At 27.1% G+C, this 27,789-nt stretch overlaps 1 protein-coding gene across 14 annotated transcripts; it reads left to right on the top strand.

The window, feature by feature from the left end:
• The first annotated feature begins 63 nt into the window (after positions 1-63).
• On the top strand, positions 64-27,381 carry LOC147802025 (cell cycle checkpoint protein RAD17-like). Of its 14 annotated transcripts, none has more exons than XM_087155226.1 (14): positions 67-204; positions 1,443-1,550; positions 2,965-3,042; positions 6,867-7,002; positions 12,720-12,772; positions 15,445-15,508; positions 15,587-15,698; positions 17,971-18,084; positions 18,170-18,255; positions 20,631-20,759; positions 20,868-20,907; positions 23,242-23,322; positions 23,411-23,465; positions 27,149-27,381. In XM_087155226.1, the coding sequence occupies exons 4-14, from the start codon at positions 6,943-6,945 to the stop codon at positions 27,207-27,209; spliced, it is 855 nt and encodes a 284-aa protein (XP_087011352.1). In that variant the 5' UTR covers positions 67-204; positions 1,443-1,550; positions 2,965-3,042; positions 6,867-6,942; the 3' UTR covers positions 27,210-27,381. The 14 variants fall into 14 exon arrangements, with proteins under 14 accessions (XP_087011351.1, XP_087011361.1, XP_087011353.1 ...); XM_087155228.1 differs by lacking the exons at positions 1,443-1,550; positions 6,867-7,002 and adding exons at positions 5,735-5,838; positions 10,737-10,862 and having other exon boundaries at positions 161-204; XM_087155225.1 differs by lacking the exon at positions 1,443-1,550 and having other exon boundaries at positions 64-204.
• The last annotated feature ends 408 nt before the right edge of the window (positions 27,382-27,789 follow it).

Raw genomic sequence — 27,789 nt, 5'->3', positions numbered from 1 at the left:
AAACAAACATTATGCTTGACCATAGAGGAAAAGCGATATTTTAAAACTTCTTTCATTGTGATTCTAAGACTCCACTTTATTATGGTCTCTAAAGGGACTTCACTAAAGCGCAAACACAAAGATTTGTTTCAGGGCGGGAATGATAATTCTGAACATTACGAAGAATTTTCGATTCGGGTCGAAGAATTTTCACCGACTAATGTTGTAAGACTAAATATTGTACAACTCATCTGTTCCCTTTTCTCAGGAACGGGTAGACTATATTTGAGGGTGCCCCATGATTCTCGCCAAGTTGTGATTGCGGTTGATCGCCAAGCTGGGTGATGTTGAAATCCAATCGTGATTCTGATTGATTTAGAATTAGATTCTAGCGTTATTTTTAAATGTTCAATGGTTTATGTAATTTCAGAGGTCCATTAGTTCTACATTGGATGAGGTTAATCTTGCTTCTGGTCCTAAAAAAGACTGCAGTAAATAAGATAAATCTTAAGTTTCTGTATGATTTGAATAACAATGGAAAAAAAGCAGTGATTGACTGGTGTATGAATGAAGGTTTAAATAGTAATAGATATAAATGTCCTGTTTGTGGGAGTTTTTTTCCTTTTCTTTCCGTGCTTACTCCATTAATTTTTGTTTCGATTCAAAATGCACTTTATTGGGTTTATTAGTTTTGCTTATGTTGGGTTCATTGTAATTTTATAAAGTTTTGGCCGATGCTTTGTTGAAATTTTCCAATGTTTTATTGAAATATTATGTTTTGGCCACATTCCTGTTACCACGGACGGTGTGTTCCACGCTAACAGGAATGGCGCCAGACATAAGTCACCAAGGGCACCCTCAAGTATATTTTTACCCTCTTATTAATTGTACTCTGATTAAAATGTACTTGTACATTTAAGTACACAGATGTACTTGTACATTTTTATCAGTGGGAATCTGAAACTGCTCTCTATTCTTGATCTTAAGTATATCTTATAATTTTTGAGATTTGTACTTGTGAAAAATAAGATCGTTTTTTTTTTTTTTATGTTTTGAAATTTTGATCCAAATAGAGTTAAATAAAATTTCCTAAGTGTATATATTGTTGAAATAGCAAATTTATTTGAATATCAATAGTTGTTGTAACTACAGTGACAGTTTTTTTCATCTATTTGTTTGTTTCTTACAGATTGACTTTTTACCAATCCTTTATTCGATTAATTATTTTTCTAAGTACAATACAGAGACTCATATCCGGAAATCAGAAAACCAAAAATCCGGAACGAAATTTGATAAATTTTCCCTACTATTTAAAAAAAAAAAAATTTCCTCATAAGATTTTTCTGTCTTTTTTAAAAGGTGTTTACTTTATCATCATTTTAGAAATAAGCATTAGTTTCCTACACTGTCAAGAGATGTGAGAGTCTTGTACTAAATAACATCAATTATTCCCTTCTTCATAGGTGTTACTTCTCAATCATAGCTCTGTGAGAAAGGGTGACTTATTGAACATCTGTTTTCTTATCATCTGGCCCTTAAGCAGGGAGAGTCATTACTGCCAGCTTCTCACAGTAAGAATATGTCTGTTGATTACTTTGTCCAGAAGAGTTAAAATAAATATTTATTTTTGTCTTCTTTGATTCTTGGAAATCTCTTAAAGTATGCCCTACAGGGACTGCAGAACTCCTATTATCTCTGTACCCCTTCTTTTTTTCCTGTTATTTCTTACTTTTTTCTTATTTTTTTAAAAAATATCTGTCATTTCTGCTGTTTCCCCTTGACAGCCAAAGAAATGGGAATAATGACTCAAAAGGTCAAGTGTTAAAACTGCACCTGTTTTTCAATTCATTCATTGTGTATGGGGTGTGAGGAGGGGGCAGAACATGGTAGAACATAAATTCTTTTTATTATGTCAGCTTGTGTCTGCTTGCTAATTTAACTGGAAACTGCTGGTTTATCTGGAGTAGAGGAGAAATAAAATCGCTCATCTTAATGAGGAATGAAATTGTGATACACATGTTTTTCCTTCTGATTTCAATTAATGTTTTATCAAAATGTTGAAACCCAAGTTAAACTCTTCTAGATAGTAATTGCTTGCCAGAATCACGGCGATATTGTCACAGAACATTACAGACTTTATTGTAGAAAGATTTTTCCTTTGGGAAGTAAAAAATTTTAGATTTCTTTTTCTGCAGAAATTTTCGAAAGATTTTTTTCCCCATCCAGAATTATATTCAAATGATGTCTTTATAGCTCATAGGAGGAAGGAAAAGAAATGCTCGTGATTTTTCCCTTCTCATTTGAGAATAAAAAAAGTTAAAAATTTTGTTTTCCTTTTCTCCAGAAATTTTCGAAAGAATTTATTTTTCATCCAGAATTATACTCCAATGTTGTCTCTCTCAGGCATAGGAGGGAAAAGAAAAGCTCTGAGTTTTCCATTTTCATTTTTTGATAATGAAGTAAAAAATGGAGTGGATGGTTTTGAGTCCTGACGCAGATAATGGCGAAGTAGAAGAAAACAATGTGGAAGATAGAGTCCATGCTCCCCCTTTTTTTTTCATTTTACCTTTGTTCATTTTATATTAAGCCTGTATGTATTTTTATTTCATTATTTTTTTTCCTTTTTATGTTATTAATCTTATGTGTATTACTTTATCGTTTTTTCTTCTTTTTAAAATTATTTCTAAATAATAATTTATTTTTTTTAGTTGGGTTTGACTATAAAAAAACTGCATTTTGTAGCGATTTAGAAAACCAGAAAAATCAGTTGTTCGGAATAGCGATGGTGCCGATCGTTCCGGATAATGGGTTTTCTGCTGTAGTAAAATTTGCTTGATTTTTTTTTCTTTTACCTAGATATAATAAAATTTCAATAAAGAAGTTTAATAAAAAATTTCTTTTACTTAAAAAGATTTTCTCAAAATTAATATTTCATATTTTATTTAATATGTTTTTGTTAAAAATAATGAACTATTTTCTTTTTAGGAAGAGCTTGCAATTCATAAAAAAAAAGTTTCTGAAGTACAAGTCTGGTTTCAGACTGCAACTAATAAACAGAATAAAGTAAGTTTTTGCTTTCTTGTTTTATTTTGAAAAGGCAGTTCCTCTCATTTAAATACAAATGCAGTAAAGCGAATTTTAAGTATTTATATTTTTAATTAAATTAATGAAGGGAAAAAGTGGGGCAAGACGTGGTAGCTCGATTGTGTTGGAAATTTGTTGTTTTCTAATGAACAAACTCTGATTTACACTTAACTGGTCAAGAAGAAAGATGATGTATATGTAATTGCTCATTCCTTTCCTGTCCTGAAAGATGCATTTCTTGCCCTTGAGGTGACTGCAAGATAAATGGGCTTAGTTATAAATGTAGAGGGAAAAATATATATATTATTCTCAAGAAACAGAGTCCCATTCTCCTATCTTGTAATAGATTATTATGGATTTGAAACAGTAAGGAGTTTTATTTACTTAGGATCAATTATTACCATTGACAGCAGAATGACTCCTAAAATAAAAAACCGACTCTATTTGTCAAATAAGGCAGAGAAGAATTATTAAATCTAGGTTTCTTTCTAGAAAAGCAAAGTTCTTAATCTACAAAACTCTTGTCTGGTCAGTCTTGACATACGCTTCTGAAGCTTGGACACTGACAAAACTGGAGGAAAAGTATTCGCACTATTTGAGAGAAAGATTTTGCGGAGTATACTTGGTGTTGTAAATGAAAACAATTACTGGAGAATGAGATATAACTTTGAACCATACAAGATTTATAAACAACCCTATACAGTATAGGACCTCAAATCCGGCATTCATGGGGCCGATGAAATTCCTCGGAATTCCAGTTTCAAGCTAAAAACTAATAACAATAAAAAAAACAAGCTAACAACTAAATACGATTTTAAAAAAAAATTACAAGTTAATAACTAATAAGAAAACAAAAGAGTATAATTTACATCAAATAAAAAAAGCAGCAAAAGGGATAGTTGATCTTGTACCCCAAGTGGTTCTTTTAATGTCAAAAGGGTGTGGCTAATTTATGGTCAAATTGGAGAGGGAAATGTGGGGAGCACTTGCACAGCTGTCAAGATTGATTGATCAGTTTTTTCCAACTTCCATTTCTTTATTTTGTTCATTGGAAATGCAGGTGTTTTTACTTTTCCCTTTCACTTTATTTTAAACTGCTTTAGAAACAGATGTTTCCTTTGACACTGATTTATTTTTTTCATGCTTTTTTTTATTTTTAAAAGATAAAATACAGTTGCTTGCTTCAACAGAATAAAATTCCAAATAAAAAGAGAATATAACTGATTTTTTTTCCCTCTTATAAATAAAAATTTCTTAAAACAAAAAAAATGGAATGGATCGTATTAAGTGCTGCCGGATTAGGGGTCCCATACTGTATTATTAAATACATAAAATAAATTGGATGGCCCACGTGATTCGAATGAGTGATGACAATACAATAAAAATTATGCTGCTTTTTAAACCAACTGGAGCAAGAAAGCGAGGAAGGCTACGGTTGAGATAGGCTGACTCGGTGGAGTCTGATTTTCTTGCAATTAATAAAAAGAATTGGAGATCAAAGATAAATCGGAAGTCCTCATGGAGAAATCTTCAGAGGAAGGCATTGGCCCACATTGAGCTGTCTGGCCAACTATGATAATGATGAGTAACGAAGGAAGACCTACAATTTCGTTATGTTGTTGATTAATTCAAGTTGTATGTGTAAATAAGTTAGAAGTTTGTTTTATTTTGAATTTTATTAGAAAACGTTTAAAAAAATTCCAGTTATTCAAATATATTTTCTGGTTTATCATTCTCTAAATTGTTTTTAATTTTGAAATGTACTGAGCTATGCACAGTAAATTATAAATAAACATCTCGCAAAGGCATAAAGTAAGCAATTGCTTTTAAATCTGTTGCTACAAGGGGAAAAAAAATAGAAATTCAAACTTCTTTTATCATTTGAGGAAATTTTGAGGGTGGGCCCTTTGGCAGAATTTTCTGGCTTTCTGCGACAAACCTAACTAGAACCAATATCTTTCTGCAAGATATTTTTATCGTTATAAATATATGTGTAATGAATTTATAATAATAGATGCACTTCGTGGTTATAAAAAGGCATACATGCATAAAATAAAACTGTGTAAATTTTTTTTTCTTAATTTCATAATATAAGTTTACATTTGTTTAAGTTTAAATTTGTATAATCTTATAATAAAGAAAAATTATAAATGTATAGATCTGCAAACAAAAATGCTTACTAGAGCATAAATAAAGATTACCCAGAACCTGTAAAAAGATAGAATAAAAATAGCTAAGAATGGAGAAAAAGATTAAATTTAGATTTAGTTATCAGATTAGTATCAGCTTAAAAAAAATTTAAAGTATCAGTTTAAAACAGTATGATTTAATGTTTTATTACAGTAGTTATATCAGGTACGGAAACAAATCAGGTGAAAAAATTAATATTAAAGTTGAGTAATACATAATATAAAATATTTTTTTAATCATTTAAAGCATGGTAAACAATTGGCTTCTGTATTCACTTTGTTAATTACTTTGGAAGTGACAAAATTTTTCATAATCTTATTACTGTGAAAATTCGTAAAATGTACAGCGTAATTGGGTCCATACATATAAATTAAGCCTGCTTTTATAAACTTTTGATTATTTTTGTATCCAGCTGGTGGTCTATTTATTTGAATAAATGTTCTCTTATCATTTGTTCCAACATCTTCATTTCCTTCTTTAGATCTTAATCTCTGTTTATTTACACGGTCAATAATTGAGCCCCATGTTTTACAAACAGCTTCTGAAATTGGTATGTTAAGTGAAGAAGCAAAGAAATAAATAAAAGTAGGTATCCTACTGTTTAATTCTTGGAATGCGGTTTTGAATAGTAAATTTTGAGAACAAATATTGTCATCACATAAGTAGCAATGTAATTTGGAATGCATCCATTTATCAAATATAGAAAATTCAAACCAAAGAATTTCCCTCATAACTGTATCTTTTGAAACAAAAGGAATTTCATCCAATATAGAGTTAAAATTGCTTTATCATTAGGAAATTGCTTTATCATCTGTTGCTACTAGGAAAAAAAATAGAAATTCAAACTTCTCTTAGTCTTGACTATTTCTGGGCAGAGGCCAGCGAGAGACTAAAAAAAACATCGCAGAAAGGGACTAACTTGAAAGGTATAAATTGAAGCCATTCCTGGACAAATATCTACATGTTTTTTTTTTAATTGCAAGTTTAAAATCTATTTGGCACCTTATTTATTATAGTTAGTGCGACAGATCACAATATGGATATATACCCCCATTTGAGTTAAAATAGCTTCCTCAAAAAGAAAAAAGAAGAATCTGCCCTGACTAAGGATTTCATAATTAATGTTATGAAAGTGATTGAATTATCTTCTTAGCTTAATCAAAAGCTTTCTTCTTTTAATATTCACTTTATTTTTTGCATCAGAAATGATGATAAATCAAATAAACTAGGAAATGTAGGTCCTCTCAATTGGTTGTTGTTTAGGAAAAATGTTACATGTTATCTATTTAGTTTTTGTGAGGAGCGGTTCTGGTAATAGTATGATAATAATGACAAAGGTAAAGAGCACTTATGATGCTACAGAAACAGATATTTGAATATATGAGCGAATTTTGTTTAATGTAAAAAAAAGTTTTATTAAATGTTACTCAGAAATGATGCATGTTAAAAGAATTATTTTTTAAAATTTGAATGTGTGATTTTTTTAAAAATAAATATTCAAACCATTTAAATTATGATTTGAGTAGTAATCAGGCTGATTCTAATTGGTGTTTACTGATTTTTGTATTGTAACACATTGTTGAAAAATTAATGTACATTTTTGTTTAATATAGGAGTGTTTCCTTATTTTGAGTGGCCCACCAGGTGTAGGAAATACTGCAACTGTCAAAGCTTTATGTAAATCTCTTGATGTTGAGTTATTCACTTGGTCAAATACGCATCAAGAAAATGCCAAAAACACATATGATGGTAATTTTTTTTCCTTTCTTGAATTTTATTTAAGAAAATATTTATTATGCGTAAAATTGTTAAAATATAAGGTATACAATTTTTCCTGTGATACTTATGTTTGACTTGCCTTCTTTATTTTAAAAAGCCACTGTCAAAATACATTTTAAAATAAAAATAAATAAATAAAAAGATGAATGATAAAAATCATGATTACAAGGTAAAAAAGAAATCAGATTTATTTGATTGAAATCAATTTTGTACTTATTTATTTTAAATTTACCAATTTAAGATGCAGTACAATTTATAAATATTTTTCAATAACAATATGAACCAAAACTTTTGAATAATTTGGTTAATATTATCATACAATTATTAAAAGCAAATCCAACAAATTATAATTTTTATTCAAGCTCAACAACCTCATGAAGTGTTATAACATTAAGGCTATTTTTGAATTCGTTAGATATTTAAAATGGTAAGCAAGTTGCAGACATTGATATAAGAGTATAATAACTATTTCTAATTTGAAGAAATGAAACTTGTAGAATGGACAATTAAAATCTAATTTTTAAAAAAATATTAATCCATTCTAAATCCCTCATAACTTCCAGAAAGCATTTTATAACTTTTCTAAGAGTGCTAATCATTAAGTTATTTTTAAACAAAAAACACTCACTTTCTGAAATAGGGAGTCCATGATTTTTCAGAAACTGACGTCATCTGTTCCTGTCTGCCATTCATTTACAATCGTTATGTTGAGAAAGCCATCATGTCTTGTCTTCGTTTAAATTTTCATAATAAAATCCAACGATTTTAGATGGGAAATAACTGTGTGTGAACAAAGATATATAAAATAAACTGTCCCCTAATTTGGCATACTGAAAATGTGAGCTTAATCTAACGTATTTTTATAATGTTTAATTTCAATGGTACCCATTGAAACATTTCTTCATAGTTGGCGAGATTTTCGAGTTCTGAATGTTTAAGAATTTTTAGTTCAATAAAAAGGTTTTTGTAATGAGTTATGGATGTGTAATATTACTGATTAAAATGATGCATAATAAATGCAAAATAAATTTGTGCTTTAATTTTTTTAGCCATCTTAAACTTAATTTTAAAGTATATTTCAATTTAATTTTGAAGATTTATTTTCATGTTAAGTTAAAGAAATGTTGAATCTATTTTTTTTTATATAGAATAGTTTTAGATTTAAAAAATGTAGAAAAGCTTAAGTTATTGATTTTATTTATTTATTCTAGCTTGAATTTAATGCAGGAAATTATCTTCAGCATAGCAGTAGACTTTGATAAAACTTGTGAGCCCAGTAAAAATTTTAATTCATTCTTTCAAAATATAAAGATAATAATAAATAAATGAATAAAGTAAGTAAAAAGAAAAAAATACAAAACTAATATATTATAGTATAATTTATTAATTTTATTTTAATTGCATTAATCCAGAAGAGTATTCAAATCAAACATGTGTATTTATTTAGTTCCACATTACAAAAACAGGAATTAAATTTTATAAATACATATAAAAATAATTTTTCGCAGAATTAAAAATGCTCAAAAAAGATATCAACATTACTGTCTCTATAATCATTTAATAAATAATTAAAAAATGTGCATTAGAATTTCTTTTCATTTTGCATAAGTTATTTTTAATTCTTTAGCTTTAGTGAAACAAAAATGTCTAGTTTAAAGCTATTCGCTGAAATTATGTTGCTAAATTAAATTAAAATTTAAGTATAAGCACATAGATTCTTGAAAGTGTTGATTCGTTTTTGGGGTTACTGGATGCTTAACCTGAGATTTTTTTTCACCTGTTTCAATAAACAGTTTTTCCTTAGAAATGTATAATGCATTAATTTTACGATTTTAGAATTCTTCTTTGACAAGCAGATTTGCAGAAATTAGAAGAAAAAATAACAATTACCATATTTTGAAAATACTATATAGCAGGAAAAGGAATTAAAAATTATAAATTTGAAAATAAAAATAATTTCTACGTGGAGAAATTCCTATTTACTCAAAGAATAATATTGAGAATATGTATGAGTCTTAATGTGTGTTTAAATATTTAACATATAGCGAAGAAGAAGAAGGAAAAAGGAACTGCATTATTAAATATTTACTTAAAGAAAATCCTTCAACTCCAGTTAAGGAAAAAAAAAGAGGCAAAATTAGATTACATTACTTGATTTTTTGAACATTAGCACAAAGATTGTAAACGATGATGGATAGAATTATTTGAATGTACTAGATTTATGAAAACACTGATTTGTTTTTATGCTATGCCGAATAATATAATCATTCACCTTATATCTAAATGTGTACTACTTCTATCCAAATTGTGACTGATTTTAATTAAGCTATAGGGCTGCAATGGAGCATTATTTTATTTTTTAAAAAAACTTAAATAAAATAATATTAGTGCTCTGCCCAGGACAAATTTGCTACCGTTTAGCTGTACCTTCACAAATTCAACTTAAGGAAAAACAGTAATTTCACAAAATATTTTTTAAAAAACAAGTTCCAAGATTCTCTACCCTCGTCTTCGTAAAATTTTGTTGTTATATCCCCGTAAAAATGATAAACCCTGAGTTAGTTACGCATTTCGATTTGAAATGGAACTTTTCTAACTTATGAACTATTATTTTGAACATTATTTTAAATTTGTTCTAATTAATTATTAATTTTTTTATGAAAGATTTTTTTTTCTCTGTGAAACTTTTTTCTGCATGACCAAGTCGAAAATGTTGTCATAAAATGAAGATAACGTTTAGTGCTAGTACTGTTAAATGTATGTGTTTATAAAATTCAAGTTGAAACTTGTGTATGGATAATGATTTTTATGGATTTTTAAATTAGGATACAATTTAAAGTCCAAAATTTTACAATAGCAAAATTGTTTTTGAGCATATGAGAAAAATTTATATAGAAATTTACCAGCCATAAATGATTTTTATTTGTAGTATCAATTTTTGAAAATAATTTCTTATTTCACCATATTTTTGTGTGGGCTCTTTAATATACTTTTTGATTTTCACAAATTATGTCTACATTTTCGCAAAATAGGTACCTCTTTAAAAAGCTTAGACAGACCCCTGAATATTTTCTGTGAATTTTAACACCATTGATTTTACCAAAGAAGAAAAGTTGATTCTCTGTGAAGAGCTGCATAACCATTTCTTTAGTTATTTTAGTGACAAATGTACAGTTAGAAGTTTTAAAATCTTTCTTCTATTTTGGACACCGTAAATTCAATTCACAAAATTTTTACTAACAATATACAAAGCTGACTGTTGATACAAGTGATATCAGTGAATTCATCAATATTCAATATATCAATTCTATAAGAACATTGAAATAGCCTTAGCGGATGGATGAGGTATATTTCCATTCAGCACATGCGACGTCATAACCAATCAGAAATAGTTTTTGATTGCATCAACTACGGAGGCCTTTGTGGGCAATTTAAACGTTTAATAATTAAATAAATAAACATTTAAGGAAAAAAAACTATTAGATTTTTTTGTTCAGGAGAGAATTTTCAGTAAGTTAGGATTGAAAATAAAGAAAAGAGATGTTGTAATTGTCCATTATTTATTTATTCAAACTAGGATTTTTACATACAAAAATTTTTATATTTGCCTGTATATGACTTCTCTAACATCTTCTATACCTTCCAAAAATTAAATGATATTTTCTATTTGTATAAATGTTAAATATTTTTAAAATGTCTGTTAGGCTTGTTCTGCTTTGGAGATCAGATAACCACCAGGGAAACTCAAGTACAGTCCTTCCGTCGATTTCTCTTACAATCTTCAAAATATTTCTTATATTCAAACGGTAAAAGAATTATTACTTATTGAGGTGAGACTTCTTTATTCAATTATTTAATTATCAAACAAGGAAATTTTTAGGAGTGGGAACTAAGATCACATTTTATTTAAAAAAAATTAAATTTCTGTGTTATTTTTAAATTTTTTTTTTTAAACCTCATTCCTGCATTGAGGCCTTTTTTTTTAATAAGGAAATTCATTTTTCTATGGATTGTTGACTTTTCTTTAAAGATGCTTCATAGTGATCTTGTGTACATTTTAAAAACTAAGTTTACATTATGATGAAGATAATTTAATTCATTTTCTGTTGTATGAAAAATGATAAAATATTGTTAAAAACAAACATGAGTTAAATTTTTTAATAAGTTAAGTACTTATTTAAAATATATCCTAAAATACAGACTATTATTATTATTTAAAAAAAATTAAATTTTTCCCCCTTCCTTCTAATAATAAAAAATTGTAACTTAATGTTAAATGTTTTAAAATAAATCTTTTTTTTTCTTTCATACTTTGTATCATTTTTTCTTTTTAGAACACAATTCTATAAAATGTAATACATTGAAACAAAGAACTCGGATAATTATTTGTGGATATGAGAACAAATTTTTTTTTTCACCTTCAAGTTTGACTTAAAACTGTTTCAAACTTTACTTATCAATGAGATTGTTGTAATAATTTAAAAATTGAAGTAGTCCTCCCTTCTTCCCAAAGTTGTTTTGTTGTCCATGGGGACTCAGAAATACAGCACAAGGAAATTATAATTACTGCCCACTGGAATGGTATGGAAGTTTCTAAAAGTTTAAAAGACGAAGTAGGAAAGATAAATTCGTAGAATTCACTTAGAACCAATTCACCTATTTGTAGAATTCACTTCTAACCAAAAGTGGCTTATAGGGTTTTCAATTTAATCCCTGAACTGTCTTAAATAAATTACAAAGAAAATAAACATAACACAACAAATGTTTTTCCAACTGCATTCTTCATTTACTGATCTACTTGTAACCTTTCTCTCATTATTGGATTGCAACAATTTTGTTTTTAATGTCTTGTTTATTATCATAGGTTCAGTATTTGCTATGAAATGTAATTTTAAATTTGAACAAATAAACTAGGAAAAAAAATTAAAAATTGAAAAAAGAATTAAAATAATTATAAGTGAGACCATCACATTAATTTCAAACTAATTATTAAAAATTTTTTTTTTTTTTTTTTTTGATTAGCAGTTTGAAGCAGATGAAAATTTTAATTTCCTGTTTGTTTTTTTACCATTTTTTGCACTCCTATGAATTTTTTATAATTGTTTCAAAATGTTTCCTATGTTCAAATTGTTTCCCATGATTCAAAAATTGCTTTTCATCCGTGATACATAAAAATAATTTATGGTAATTAATTAATTTTCAAGTACATTTTTCTTACAAATGTTATTGATGGCTGCTTGTGACAAGCTTTTATATATAACAGTATATTGTGTAAACTTTTTTATATTGGTCTTACTCAAAAAAGTATCAAGTTTAATTCTTTTCTTCTAATAAAAATACTTTGTCGTAATTAATTTTTATTAAAAAAATATTTATCTTCAATTATTTTCTCGGAGTATTATAACTTTGGATTTTGACATGCAAATATTTTCTGATAATTCGTACATTTTTTTTATTTACTCATTTTTAAACATTAAAATGTTAATGAACAGTAATTTTTTCATAATTTTCTAGTTGGTTTTATGAATGCGTTAATAAAAATTACTTGAAAACTATTGAGTTCCTCATTAAATCATGTTTATAGTTTAAGATTATGTTTCAAATAAATATTGTGTATTATTAATTTTATTTATTTATACACTTTCAAAAATGCACCAAATACTTTTTAAGTTTTTTCTCTCCATTAGGAGTTTCCAAATGCTTTTATAAGAGATCTGACACTGCTTCATTGCATTCTAAGGTATATTTGTTTTTTATTCATTTGTTTTTACTTTAGATTGAAGAATTCATGTAAAAATAAAGAGAAAATATATTTTTATTTAAAATTTGAATTAATTCTTAGAACAACTTTGTTTCTCCTGTGCATTTTTTTTCACTGTCAAATATTTTTGGCAAATTTTTGCTATTGCCGCTTTTGTTACATGATAAAAACTAACAAATATTGGAACCCTACTAGACTCAAAATTCACTTTTATTATTGGGATACAAAGTTGAAGTGAATTAAATCTTTTGATTTAAGTCATGTTTTAAATCAACTATATATATTTTTTTAAGAAAACCGCTGATTTGAAATTGATTTTTTTAAATAATTGAGACCATTTATGATTAATCATTAGGTCGAAAATATGTTTGTAATTACATTCTTTACTGTGCGATGCTTTTTAAAGTCTGATCTCATTGATAATGAAGGTTTTATCCAAAAATATAAACGGTTTTATCCAAAGGGTAAATTATTATATTTCTAAATATACTAATAAATAAATAAAATTAGAGACTGAAAGTGGATAAGAGTAGTATCAAACTGTTAAACTATAATTTTCCACTAACTGTATGCAAAACAATCAGCTAGAAATTTAACATAGTTCAATTATACCCATTTAATTTTATGTTTATTTGAATGCCTTAAGTGTTTTTAAAACATATTTACTGACTATTAGTGTTTAAAAACTGATAACTATTTTGATAAAATATAGCCCAGAGAAACTTTCAATAATATTTTTCTTTAATGTGTTCTGATATTAACTATTTTACTCTTCATTAGGTATCTAACTGTCAAATTGCTTCCCTGTCCTTAAAAGTTTAGATGTTTAGTTTGTAATAATAAATTTTTATTTTATTTTTTGAATAGCATTTGAAATAGAAATATTAATAGTTTTAGCTATATTATTGTTTTAAAATTGCACTTTTAATTCATAACTTATTGTTAATGTATTTTATCAGATAATTTGGCTAGCATATATAATATTTTTTTTATTTAAATAAAAAAAAAATTCTATTTAAATGAAAATTTGATTTTAAAAAAAATTGGCAACTACGTTGGGATTGTTATTTATTAACATCGCAAAATATACATTTCCTAAATAAAAAATATGGAAGATCAGGGGTGATTGAGCTCCGGAAAAAATCTGGTTTTTTCGCTAACCGCGTTTTGAAAGTTTCCGCAAATCCAAAGTTCAAAAGTTTCAAGAAATCATCGATCACATTTATATATAAAAATTCTTGTATATTTTATTAAAAAAATTTTTGAACTAGAATTTATACTTGGCATCTCTTTCATTTTTAAATATTTTTTCTGGTAGAATAATAAATGTGATTAGAGATAAAAGTAAACTTACACATAATTATTCATTTAAATTATGTTGCATATAATTCATTTAGAATATCATGTTTTGAAAATTTCAATAAATAAAGAAAATTTTATTTTATAAAGTAAATATTTAAATTTATAAAGATATTAATTTTTTTAATGATTTTACTCTAGAAATTTTCAGGATTTATGAGTTGGGCTTACAATCACCCTTGGAAGATCTTTATAAGATTTTTTTTTCTCCTATGCAAACATTTTGTTACCTCTCAGCCACAAGTTTCATAAAACTATAGCACTATATATGCACAAATCTATGTTGATGTTTGTTAAATGTAAAAGGTGAAAGTGAATTTAAAATATATTATGAACATACATAAAATGAATGCTTTTCTATGTTCACATTTGTGTATAGTGTCTGAAAATATTGGAAATTTAATTTACATTGGTTTTTACATTCAAAACATACCAAAATGTTGCATAAATATGAAAACATCAAATATGTTTGTTGTCGAAAATATTATTATCCTTACTACTGAGTGCTTACATATTTTCATTATTTTAAAACAAAGTGTTTGTTCTCAAAGGGAGGTACGCTGTTCAGTCTTATCATCCAGTCATTTTCATCATTAGTGATAATGATGAAGGTTCTCTTTTGCCTAAGGATTTGCAGTTTTCTTTGAAAATCAAAAATATTAGGTAAATAGTTTTATTGTAATGCTACTTTTATGTGTATTAAACAGAGATAGATCAGGGAACAGATTTTTTACTGATACACTACAATTTTTATGTAATATATTTTTTTCATCACCTAGTATTTTGGATTTGTTTTGTTGGTTTTGTAACATAACGTATTTGAACATGTTTGTTGACCACTATATAAAATATGGTAAATTTTTGGATTTTCAGAAGAATGGAGTGCCTAAAAATGAGCATTTCTCAACTAAAAATACAGTTAACCGATGACAATTCTGAGCCTCCGTTATCTCATTTGACAAAAGTAAACCATTTTTAAACCCTAAGCACTCTCATAATTACAAAAATATACATTTAAAAATGAGAAGATATTGTCAACTAACATCAAATGATTGCTTCCCTATTAAATAAAAGTTGGCTTTTTTTTTTAAAAATTAACACATTTATAAATGCAAAAGAAAAAGTTTGAGTAAACAGTTTTACTGTTTATTTTATTAATGCTTATTTTGTATAAGTATCTAATTTATTTTGTGTTATTGAAAACTATGAATTCAACGAATTTTGCTTTAAAGCTTTGTGTTTTACATGTTATTAATAATTTTTTTGTTGAATACTTTTTACTTTTTTTTTAGTTTTAATGCAATTGCCCCAACCATGATGATGAAAGTGCTCACAAAAATTAATAACTCACCAAAGGTAAGGTGTCTCCTGCATTAAACTTCAGATCTCATTGAAGGAGACAAATTAATAAGTTTCATTTCTTTTAAATTTTAGGTGCATTCCTGCTACAAAAAACTAAGCAAGTCTGAAATTGAAAATATTGTTGCCGATTCTTTGGGAGATATACGGAATGCCATAAATTCTATGCAGTTCATGTGCATGTCTTGTACGTTATCTACATAATGATTCTAATTTTTATAAACATATGATTCTTCATTTTTCGTGTTGCAAAAACACTATGCGTTTGATAAAATTATCTTAGGATTGACTTTATGCATATTGCATTTTTATAAATAACTTAAAAACATTGTTTAAGTTTATCATCTAATGAACTTCCATTATATGTTAAATGTTATAGACTTTCTTTAATGTATATAATAATGATTCTAATTTTTATGTAATTTTTTATTTTGTGTGTGACAAAAGCACTATGGTTATGATAGGTTTATCTTGGAATTGACTTTTATTTATATTGCATTTTTAAAAATAGCTTAGAAACATTGTTAAAGTTTATCATATAATGAACTTCCATTATATATTGGACTTTATAGACTTTCATTAATGCATTTATTAATAATGATTTTTATGTGATTTTTTAATTTGTGTGTCACAAAAGCACTATGGTTTTGATAGTGTTATCTTAGATTTGACTTTTATTTTTATTTAATTTTTTAAAACAACTTAGAAACATTGTTAAAGTCTATCATATAAAAATAAAGAAACTTTAAAGTTTATTCCCTTAAATGTTTATATATTTATAAGATTTTTTTTCAGTTAGCACAAAAACTTTTTAAGTGCATGAATAAATTGTTACAGAGTATTGAGTGTTATGAGTATTGTTTGCAATCAAAGTATGAAATTGGTTTAAACAAATTTTAAGATAAAAATTTTTGGTTAAATTAATAAGTCAAAATGGTAAGGCTCTGAAAGCAGTTAAAAACCAAATCTGTCTTATGTAAGCATTTGAAACAAAAAGTTAGAAAGCAAAAGTAAGCAAAACGAAATTTTAAAGTTATGTATGTTAGCAAATTTTTTCGGTTAGCATTTATTAACATACATGTGTTTAAAATTTCTTTTTGCTTATTTTTGCTTTCTAACTTTTTATTTCAATTGAATATTGTTTGTTTATAAGGAGTAAAAGATAGCTTTTTAAACTTCATACCTATGTAAAATGTTGCAATACACTTATTACATAGTGATTTAAAAAATTTCAGAAGCTTTTAGAGATATGTTATCTTAAGCATTAAATTTTTTTAATGTTAAAGGAGAAAAAGAAGAAATATGTGAAAAATCTTCAGTCGAAATTAAACATATATATTTTAAGCATAAAAAATATTTGATAAAAAAGAAAAGAAACCTAAATTACTTATTTTTTAAAACAACAGAACTCTATGAACAAACATTTAAAAATATTATATCTAAGTAAAAGATTCCTGAAAGAGAAAAAATATTCTCATTTACAAGTGAAAGAGTAAAATTACAAAAATTTATTCAATAATTTTTATTTAAAAATATCCAGAAAAAAGAAAAGAAAATGCAGTCAAAGTTCACAGAAATAGGAAAATGACTGAATGACATTAAAGTTGACTTTCAACTAAAGAAATTAAATGTTAACAGAAAAAGTAGAAAAAGAATTTGTTTTTCTTTATTCATTAAGTTTTTGAAATTAAAGTTATATTTTTTTCTGACATTTTAAAAGCCACTTAATATTTTTTTTTTTTGTCATTTCTATTTTAAATAAGAGTAAATAAGAGTGCAAATATTATTTTTATATGGATTTCATGACTGCTATAGATTCTTGGTTGTCATAATTTAAAACATTTTGAAAATTGTGTGAACTACATGATGAGGAAAAAAAAGCAAAAAAAACAGAACTTGTAGGATGCTTAGTTTAACACTTAACTTTGTTTCTCTGAATGAGTGATATATTCAGTTTATTGAATGTCTTAATTTATAAAAATACAGCAAAAATCATAAAACAATAATAACATATTGTGTAAGGAAAGATTAAATAAAATTTTAATTGTTTCTTTCTCTTACTTTCAAGAGGTGCCGACCGGACTATGTAGGGGTTAGGGAACTGACCTTGCACCAGAAAAGTTTTGGGTTAGAATCCCATGCAAAGCATGGATGTTCTGTAGTATCTGTCCTTACTGTGAGAGCAACGTTGGCCCACCTAATAAAATATGGTACCCCTGAAAGAGTGGCCAACAAATCTGCACTGTAAATGTCTAAATTGACAAAATGTTAATATGGGTGGGTATTGGAAATAAAATAAAAAATCTTTTCAGAAGTTTCATATTTATTTTCACATTAAATTTGATGACTTTAACTGCAATTTTTTGCACTTTAGAGATCTTGTATGGGTTAGCATTTCCTTTCGTTGATGTTTATTAATTTTCTTTTTCAATTTTAAAATTATCAATATTTTTTTTAAGATTTTAAGAAGCCCTTATCTGTGCAAGGGAGTGTTTCTTCCTCTGAAGATGGTAGTAAAAGGGATTCCTCTCTGTTTCTGTTTCATGCATTGGGAAAAATTCTTTACTCCAAGCGTAAGTTTAGTTTATTTCCTATGGGATTCAATATTGATTGTGGTACTTGCTAAATAACTTAAATGCTGATATTTATTTTATTTAGGTGATGCATCAAAGAAATCAAATCAAGATGTACTTCTTACTCATCTGAAAATGTTTGAAAAGGATCCTCTCATTTCTAATCCTGAAGTAAAAAATTTAGAAATAAATACTGTCATTATCCAAATCTAAACTACTTTCAAGTGAAATCCACACTCCAAATTCTTCTTTTGTTTCACATAAAAATTAGGTTTGTTGTTGTTGTTGTTTCTAATGCGACTTGCCATACGGGCAAGCCTGCTTGGTGAAACCAAGCAAATTTAAGGCAGAGTGTGCGATTCTTGTTCTTTCAATGGCACCATCCTATGGCCAAGAATTCGTCTTCAGCTACACACACGTCACAGCCCGTTTTTTATAGGGCTGACCCATTCATTCATCCACAGATCGTAATTTTTTACCTAAATCAGAGAACAATCGATCTCCAATCCTGTACCCCCAGAGGTATTGATTTGTTATGGGAACATGGAGAACTTTGCGACTCGACAGATTTAACGTGCCTCAGTCGCCATCTTCCTACCGACCAGGCTATCCTGACCCATGAGTAATATAGTAATAGTAAAAATAGCGTAAAGAGTTTTATTGATATACATTTATGACATTAAAAGGCCGGGATAGCCCGGTTGGTTGGGTGCTAGACTCACGGTTGTGAGAACAGGAATTCGAACCTAGCCATGGATTCTCTTTGTAGTAAATGGTGACTGGTGCACATTAAATCTGTCGGGTCACAAAGTACTCCATGTCCTCATGACAAATTATACCTCTGGGGTTACTTGATAGGAGATTGATCATTCTCTGCTTCAGGTCAAAATTACGATCTGTGGGTGAAAGAAAGATTGTATGAATGGGTCTGCCTTATAAATAGGTGTGACATATGGGCAGTTTTGTCAGGTACCGGTAACCAATCACCCCAGATGGCGTTGTAAAATGCCCTAAAAATTTTTAAAAAACCCAAAATTTTAAATATGTATAAGTATTATAAAATAGTACAAAAGTTAAATAATGTATAGAAGACGTTGCTTTAATACTTTTTAATATTTTATTATCAAGAAATTATAAATGTGCTGATAATTGAAAAAAGGATGAACAATTGTACTATTAATATACCATTAAACTGATTTTTGTGATCCCAATCTTTCTTGTACTTTTGTATGTACTTCTTTTTTTATTTATCCTTTGTCATTATTTTAAACCATGCACATTAAAATTTTTAAATAATTTGTATTCAAATTCACCAAACGTACAGGTTGATCGAGTTAAATAATAAGTTACTACATTCAACAAAGGGGTTAAGTTCTAAAATTAAATCTTAATCTTTTTGTTTTGGTTTAACATTGATTTTCATATTACCATCTCACACATTCAGTTATAAAATTTGATATTAGAATGTAACCAAATTGAAACTAGTAAAATTCCCAAATAACCCTAAAACAAACCCCTAAAACAAATTCCCCTAAAATACTCACTGAAGATAAAACATCCCCCTAAATTTTGGGGGGAAACCCCTAATTTGACAACACTGCATATGGGTATTGCCTTAAAAAGTCAAAAAAAAATTTTTTTTTGAAGTTTAATGGAAACCTTGATTTTGCGGTGAACCGCAATTAGCAACTAATGAAAAGAGTACTGATTTGAATATCTTAAAAAATTTAAAAATGTCAAGCATTTTTCTAAGTAATTTTTGTATTTTTTAAAAGAAATCACAAAAGGTTAGCGTTTTTCACAAATTTTATTTAGTAGTCTCGTCTATTTTTTCCGACATTTTTAATAAATCTTGTTTTATAATATAAAATGAGACTTGTGGAAAGAACCTTATCATTTTGAGCTTTCTTTTAAAAAATACAAAAACAACTTAGAAAATTGCTAGGCATTTTTTAAATTTTTAAGATATTTAAATTAGATAATTTTCATTAGTTGCCAAAATACAATTCATTACAGAAATATGAATTTTTTTTTAAATTTTCTATGTGTGCGCAATATAAGCGAACTACTTTAAATACTCATATCTTAAGTAGTTTTTATTGATTTTTTTTTTCAAATTTTAAATCCATATTTTTGTAAATAATTTTAAATTTTTCAAACAATTTTGTTTAATTATATTAGATATTGAAGTTATAAAAAAGAAAAAAGACAATGGAATTTATTTTTTTTTAAATGTCTATAACTCCATAAATATTTAGTTAGGTTTATGAAATTTTATGCTGTTATTGCAAATAACAACCAAAATAATCTATACAAGTTACAAGATTCTTGATTGGCTTTCTGGCATAGGGTGTTAAAAAATCCTTTTTTTTTTTGTAATTTATTGTTGGTTTCTCAAACTTCTGAAAGTTTTAAGCTTTATAGCTAAGTATGAAAAAAAATCTCATGAACTAAAAACCTTGAGAAATTTAAAAAAAAGTCAAAAACTGAAATTGTCTCTACCATTATTCTAGGGTAAATTATGCATATATATATATTTGTTTCAGAGTCGTGACACAATAAATGATTATATGGTGTCTTTGGCGTCTAAAGGTCTGATGTTCAATTTGTCCTCTGTGAATAATAGGAGGGGGAGAGCACTGCACAAACCTCAATTTTACGAAAATTTATCTAAGGTATATATGAAGATTCTTTGATTGAGCCAAAGTTATTGTTTTGTAATTTTATATCTGCTTTCATTTTTTTTAATTTTTATTTATTTATTATTTTTTTTTATCTTACAGCAAAGGCGGTTGCAAAAATCTCTGAAGTATGCTTTTAGTGGTAAGACTTTATTTTAATAGTTACTTTGTTCCTATTTTTTATTTTTTTAAAGCAAAATTATAAACTTGCTTCCAGCATTACCACTTAGTAAAAATATCTTAACTTCACTGTACTTATGTGAGTAGTTGAAGATTAATTGCAGTTTTGTAAAATGAATTTTGTTATCTATGTTTTAATACATGGTGCATAGAGTTTTTAAAAAGTGCTTAAAGGTGCTTATCTTCGATTTTCTTTTTTTAAAGGCCCTTAAGATGCTTTTTTTTATTCAGTGTTTTTAAAGACTGCTTAATTTTCCCTTTTCAAAAATTAGATTTTTTTTCTTTACTTTGTCGATTTTTGACGCATATTATGCAGAAGCGTGTTTTTCACATTATTCTATTCAACGTTTTCACAATTCATTAAACCATAATCCATTTCGATGTACCCTCGATCCGTAGCATATGAGAGTGCCAATCATTTTACTTGTTTGATGAAATACTTGCGGGTCTGCATGTAAGTCTTCTGAGCTGGGCTCACTGACATTCTTGCTCTCTCATGTGCAACTCTGCTGCATTTTGCTAGATATTCTCAATTTTAGACTTCATTCTCCACCACCTGATATCAGACTGGAAAAACTCTTGATCTTTTTATAAAAGCTAATATAATCAAGAAAAGAGTTCGTTGTCAGAAACTGGTTATTTTATCATGATCATGTAAAATTTGAAAATTATTTTGCATTTTGTTAATGTATATAGTGATTAAAAATATATTTTGAACTCTTAAAAAGTACTTAAAAGGTGCTTATTTATTGCTGGAAGATTTGGCAACGCTTCCTGCAATAATAATACAGTCGATGCTTCATTGCTGTCTAAACTGTTTTGTAGTGAGTTTTGAAAACAATATAACTGTAAATATTCATTAAATTCTCTCAAAATAGTTTTTTTTTTCTTGGAAAGAAATTATAGTTTTATTTTTTTCTAATAATAAAAGAGACACTATATTACAATGCCACAATTCAAAGAGGAACCAAAGCCAAATCCAAAAGCCACTAATTCTTCCATGCATTATAGTTGATATAAAATTTGCATGGGCATAAATAACATAATTTTCTAAAAAGTTTCATTCTGCTCAAAATCTTTTAAAATAACCTAACAGTTACTATAGATTACAATTCTCAGAGAAAATATTTCTAAGTTTTTTTTTTTTCATTATTAGGAAGCATTGATCTTCCTAGAAAGCTTTAACTCTTTTAGACTTTGGAAATTTTTAACTAGATTCTTAGATCCACCTAAAATATTCAAAATTTGCATTTGCCTTTTTTTAAACTTTTTCAGAAGTTTAAACTCACTTGAACTTCGTTTAAACTTCTTGAGAAGGCCAAGGCCCACCCTGGGCTGTCGAGCCATTGATGATGATGATGATGTTTTTAAAATGGGTATTCATAGCTGCCAACTCTCCTGGATTTACCAATCGACTACTGGATTTTGCCATTTTTCCCCAGATCTACTGGTATAATAAAAATTCTCCAGGGTGCGTAGCGTTTGTAAAAAGTATTTAAAGGTGCTTTTTTGGGGATTTCGTTTTTAAAAGCTTTTAAAGGTGCTTTTTTCAGCTGGCGTTTTTAAAAAGTGCTTTTTTTCCGTATAATTTTTTTTCTTTCCTTCAGTGATATCTGGTGGATCCCATGCATTTCACGAAAAATGGGGAGTTTGCTACGTAATCATTGACGTGGACTTCATGTCGTACCCATGTTATGACTTGCGCATGCGCACACTTGAAACCGAAACCAGAGTGCTCCAATTCGGATAGAGAATATCAGATCCTTATGAAATGTTTTTCTTTTTAATTTAATTTATTTTTGTTCTTGTTTATTTTATTTTACTTCTAACACTTTTTTTGACGTAGGGGGTAAGGGTACTTTTATTCTGAGTTCAGGGTCAAGTTGAATTCACTCAGTGATGCGGGAAGGTACTGATTGTTTTGATTTACGCCCATTTCTTTTTTGTTTTTTTTAACGCTAAAACTGTTTATAAAAAGTTTTTGTTTTTCAATTATATCATTGATAGAATATGAATTTTTTGAGTGCTTGAAAATTTTTGTAAAGTGCTTGAAAAGTTTTTAAAAAGTGCTTATTTTTGATTCAAAGATTTGGCTACGCACCCTGTTCTCCTGGTTTTCATACATTTTAGAAAATTCCCTATAATTGATTAAGTTTTTGAAAAATATCCTTAATCGGAATAAAATTTTTACACAATTTATCTGTGAAATGTTGGTAACTTTTTAATTTACATTTTATTGTTCAACTTGGATTTTTTTTATAGCTTAGGAATTAAGTGCATTGCCTATTCTTTTCAGGCTCTTCTCTTAGTATGAGACAGCTACAAGTTGACTTAGTTCCTTATCTTTCAAAATTGCAAATTGGGGATTTAAATCCTGGTATTAACACTTTAATATTCTATTTGGAAAAAAAAACATAATAAATAGATTAAAAATATTTGTTACAATTTTTTTTTTCTTATTTTAGCTCATGTAACACTAACAAAAGAATTAGGAGATATGAAAATAAAAAAGTTTTTTAGGTAATTAATTATCATTTTATGTTAATTTTTTAAACCTTGTAGTGATGCAATCTACTAATTAAGCTGTATTAAGTCCAATATTCTTCAGAGATGATTCTGCTTACCGCAATCCGAAAATTTCATAAATTCCAAGACCCAGAAGTTTCAAGAAATCATTGATCACGTTTATGCATAAAAATTGTTGTATAATTTATTTAGAAATATTAGGAACTAGAATTTATTCTTGGCATCTCTTTATAAAATTATTAATTTAAATTATGTTGTATATATTTTATTTAGAATTTCATGTTGTGAAAATATCAATGATTTAAATTTATAAAGACATTTATTTTTTGAAACACGTCATTAATGATTTTACTCAAGAAATTTTCAGGTTTTTTTACTTCGGCTCAAAATCACCCCTGATTCTTTCAAACAATTAAATTCTCTTCAATTTGGTTTTTATTGTTATTGATTTTAGTTTTAAAATGATCAATTATATTTTTTAATAAAATTGTAAATTATATTTTGAAAAAATATGTGTTAAATATTTTGAAATCTAAAAATATTCCAACTTGTCTTAAAGGTGACCACATACAATTGCTATTACTTTGTTCTTGTATGCATACTATCTTTCTTTTTATTCTCTAATGTAGTACATTTGCTTTGATGTTAGACCTTGTAAAAGATTGTCTTTTTTGAAGAATTTTGTGTTGTTTTTTTTCAATTAGATGGACTAGATACATTTGTCTTTACACTCTCAAGAAATTGTTTTATAAATATTGAAAATTATATCTTCTGAAACACTGTACCTCAATTTAGGATTATAAATTAAGTTTTGTGCAAAAATTGTGTGCAACATTACAAGGGTTGGTTAGTCCCAATGTTTGATCCAGGAGTTTTCTTGTCTTCTGGGTTGGGTTCAAAATTTACAAAGAAACATAGTTAAGCATTGATGGTTGTAAACCTGAAATTGGCTTGGCTGTTCAATGCGGCTGTAAAATGAAATATATAGTTGCGCTAAAGATAAACATATTGAGATAATACTATCTTTAGTTAGAGAAGAAGACTGTTCCATTCTTTTTCTTCTCAGAATCGTAACTCTTAACAAGCAGATTATCAACAGCAGATTATTTGGAGATCATGGCTTTTCTTTTATCTTCATATTGAAATTGAATGTCTGCTTATTTATGAAAATATTTACACAATTTGTTCACACCTACTCCTTCTGAATTTACCATCAACTGGCATCAAAACAAATGTTGAAAATAGCATCACACTCATATTCCTGTGCTGTTTTCAGAGGTGCTAACCATTACAATTTCTCCATAATTAAAAACTATTTTAAGATTTCTTCAAGAAAATAAGGGTCTTATGATTGAGAAATAAAAATTATAGTTTTAAAATTTTTTTTGTTTTTTTGCAGCTATTTAACTAATTTTTATTTTTTACTCCTTGGAATCATTTTTTAAACAATACAAACATAAGAAAGTAACTGTGCATAACCGTAGGTAACCGTACAGACATAAAAATAAACCATATAGGAGAACAAAAGAGCTTAATCTCAAAACAGAAGCGCTGTGAGAAAATATTTTTACGGATTTAAATGCAGTTGTCTATAAAGGCAATATGGATTAGTTCTAATTTAACCAAAAATTAGAACTTTGATTTCAAATAATAGATACAATTTTATATATTTTACAATAAAAGTATAAAATTTTTGTGTCATATATTTTTTAATTTAGTATATTTGCCAAGGTATTTTTTATTTTATAAATATATACCTAAATGTATTAGTTATTCTTTAAATATATAGAATTAAGTAATAAATACATCTTAGAATTGCACGATTTTGGAACGCTAACTTATATTGAATTCTGTGTTGTTGAAGGGTTATACTGTATTGTTTTTATGGATATTAAATAAATACTGAGCTCAAGGGTCTGTCCAGGGTAAATTTCCTGCCGTTTAGCGGTACCTTCACAAATTCAACTTTAGGAAAAACGGCAGTTTCACAAATAAAAAAGCAAGTTCTCATGCAAATCTGTGTCCTTGTTGCAATCTATGGAAAAGAAGAGCTTTCCTGCCAGCTGTCTTTTACAAAACGGTAGCACGTGTTCAGTCAATGTGGGAAACCTAATCGGTCGTTTACGCCATATCAAAGCGAATTTTTTTCCCGCTGAGTTTTTTAAAATAAAACGTGAGGCTCTCCCTCTGTAAGCTTTACAAGAAGTCGAAATTCGAACATTATCATAAACACTATTGTAAATTTCTTTTAACTGACATTTCTAATATTTTTTTCTGTGTGAAACTTTTTTCTGTATGACCCAGAGGAAAATGTTCTCATAATTAGAATAACTTTTAGTATTAGTACTGTTAAATGCATGTTTTTATTAAGTTCAAGTTGAAATTTTACTATGGACAATGATTTTTTACAGATTTATGCTTTTTGTAATTTAGATAAAATTTTTAGCCCAAAATTTTACAATACCAAAATTGTTTTTGAATATATAGGGAAAAATATATAGAAATAAGTCATAAATGATTTTTATTTGTAGTGACAATTTTCGAAAATATTTTCTTCCTTTACCATATTTTTGTGTTGATTTTTTAAATATAATTTTTTATTTGCACTAATTATGTCTAAATTTTCACAAAATAGGTACCTCTTAAAAGAAACCAGACAGATCAATGATTTTGCTCTTTCATAATTGACACACCTTTCCAAGAAAACAAATATTATTATCATTTCAACGTACACCCCTACTCAAAAAAAGACTTTCTGATATTTTTCTCTAGAGTTACATTATTTTTAATTTAACTTTTGTAACTTAGTGATAATTTCATTCACCGCACGTTAGCTAGTTTAGAGAGTTGCATTTTTTTTTAGGAACCATTTTAAATCAATTTTAAATACTTTCTTGCAAACTGTTTTATGAAATCTGTTTTATGCAATGTACTCCTTCATTTAAAAACTCTGATTGGTTATTACTTTTGTATTTTTGATTATGGCATTGCAGTGCAACTTATATACCTTACAGCAGAATTTACTGAGTCAATCTGCAGCACAATCTTCATGTTCTTATATTCAAAATTTCTATATCTTCATTTTCCCAAAATTAGGCACATATATCAAGCAAAAAATTTATATTAGATAAAAAGTCATATTTTATGTAAATTTCAGAAATTCCGTAAATAAATAAATAAAAAATTCTTAAATTTTTAAATTTCATTTAATTTAATATCTTTAAATGAATTAAGGAAAAGCAATTAAAATTTTCATCATAGTTTTGTGTTTGCTGATTTTAATATTAGAAAAAAAAATCTGTTAACTTTAAGAAAATCTTCAAATATGCTCAGGAAATAACCCCTACTCTTACTGCAAATAATTTTGTAATATAAAATTGAAGCAATGCGAAAGTGCAAGGTATATAGAATTATCTGAAAATTTTATTTTACTAATGACTCCTTTATACTTAGTAGTATTCTGTCAATTCAGTTTTCTAAATTTAATGAAAAACAAACATAATTTTAAGGATGTTTTATTTTTAAATTGAAAATTATTCTATATCTTTCAAAAAGGAAAAAAAAAATCATTTCTCTATCTTTGAATCTTTATTTTCACCATTATTGATAATCATTTTCATTACTATTGATTTAATGATTACTTACTTTTATTGTTGTAAAATTTCATATATTAATAGCCAAGTGGGAAAGACGTTAGATGAAAAAGACCACTTTTGTTTTGGAGAGCGACCCAATTGATGATGCTAACATGTCAGATGAAAATGTCAAGATATTGCCTGATGAAGAGATTGTTATAGAAGAATACGACTTTTGAACACAGAGATTATTTGTTGTGAAATATTTATGTAATGAAGATATTTATTAAATTTTTGATTTCTTTTTTACTTGAATTAAAGTCACTTTCTATTAATGACTTGGTCTCAATTTAGTTGCAGACAAGAGATTGTTTTTTTTAATTGATTCTTGTTTTTTTTAATTGATTCTAATTGAAGTTTGCTTGTATGAGTGTTATGCAGTGTTCATTTTAATTGATTTTTCGAGTAAAAAAATACAGTATTTTCATCCCTTTTATTGTAAAAAAAAATTACAAAAGTGATCATTTGTGTCTGGGTTTTAAAAAAAGGTTTTTATACCTTGGAGGTTGAGTTTTTTGGATTTCTTAAACTGGTTTTTGACAGTAATACTTGAAATTTTCTTCCAAAATTGTCTTAAAGCTCATAATACTATAAATAATCAAAATACTTCTAACATGAAATATTTTCTGTTAATAAAAAAATAAATATTGTTTCATATTTGCTTTAAATATTTGTTTACTAAG

Source organism: Parasteatoda tepidariorum, chromosome 11 (genome assembly GCF_982258835.1).
Source record: "Parasteatoda tepidariorum strain Cologne lab strain chromosome 11, Ptep-v5.0, whole genome shotgun sequence".
Classification (NCBI taxonomy): Eukaryota; Metazoa; Arthropoda; class Arachnida; order Araneae; family Theridiidae; genus Parasteatoda; species Parasteatoda tepidariorum.
This window is presented reverse-complemented; position numbering and strand designations above follow the sequence as displayed.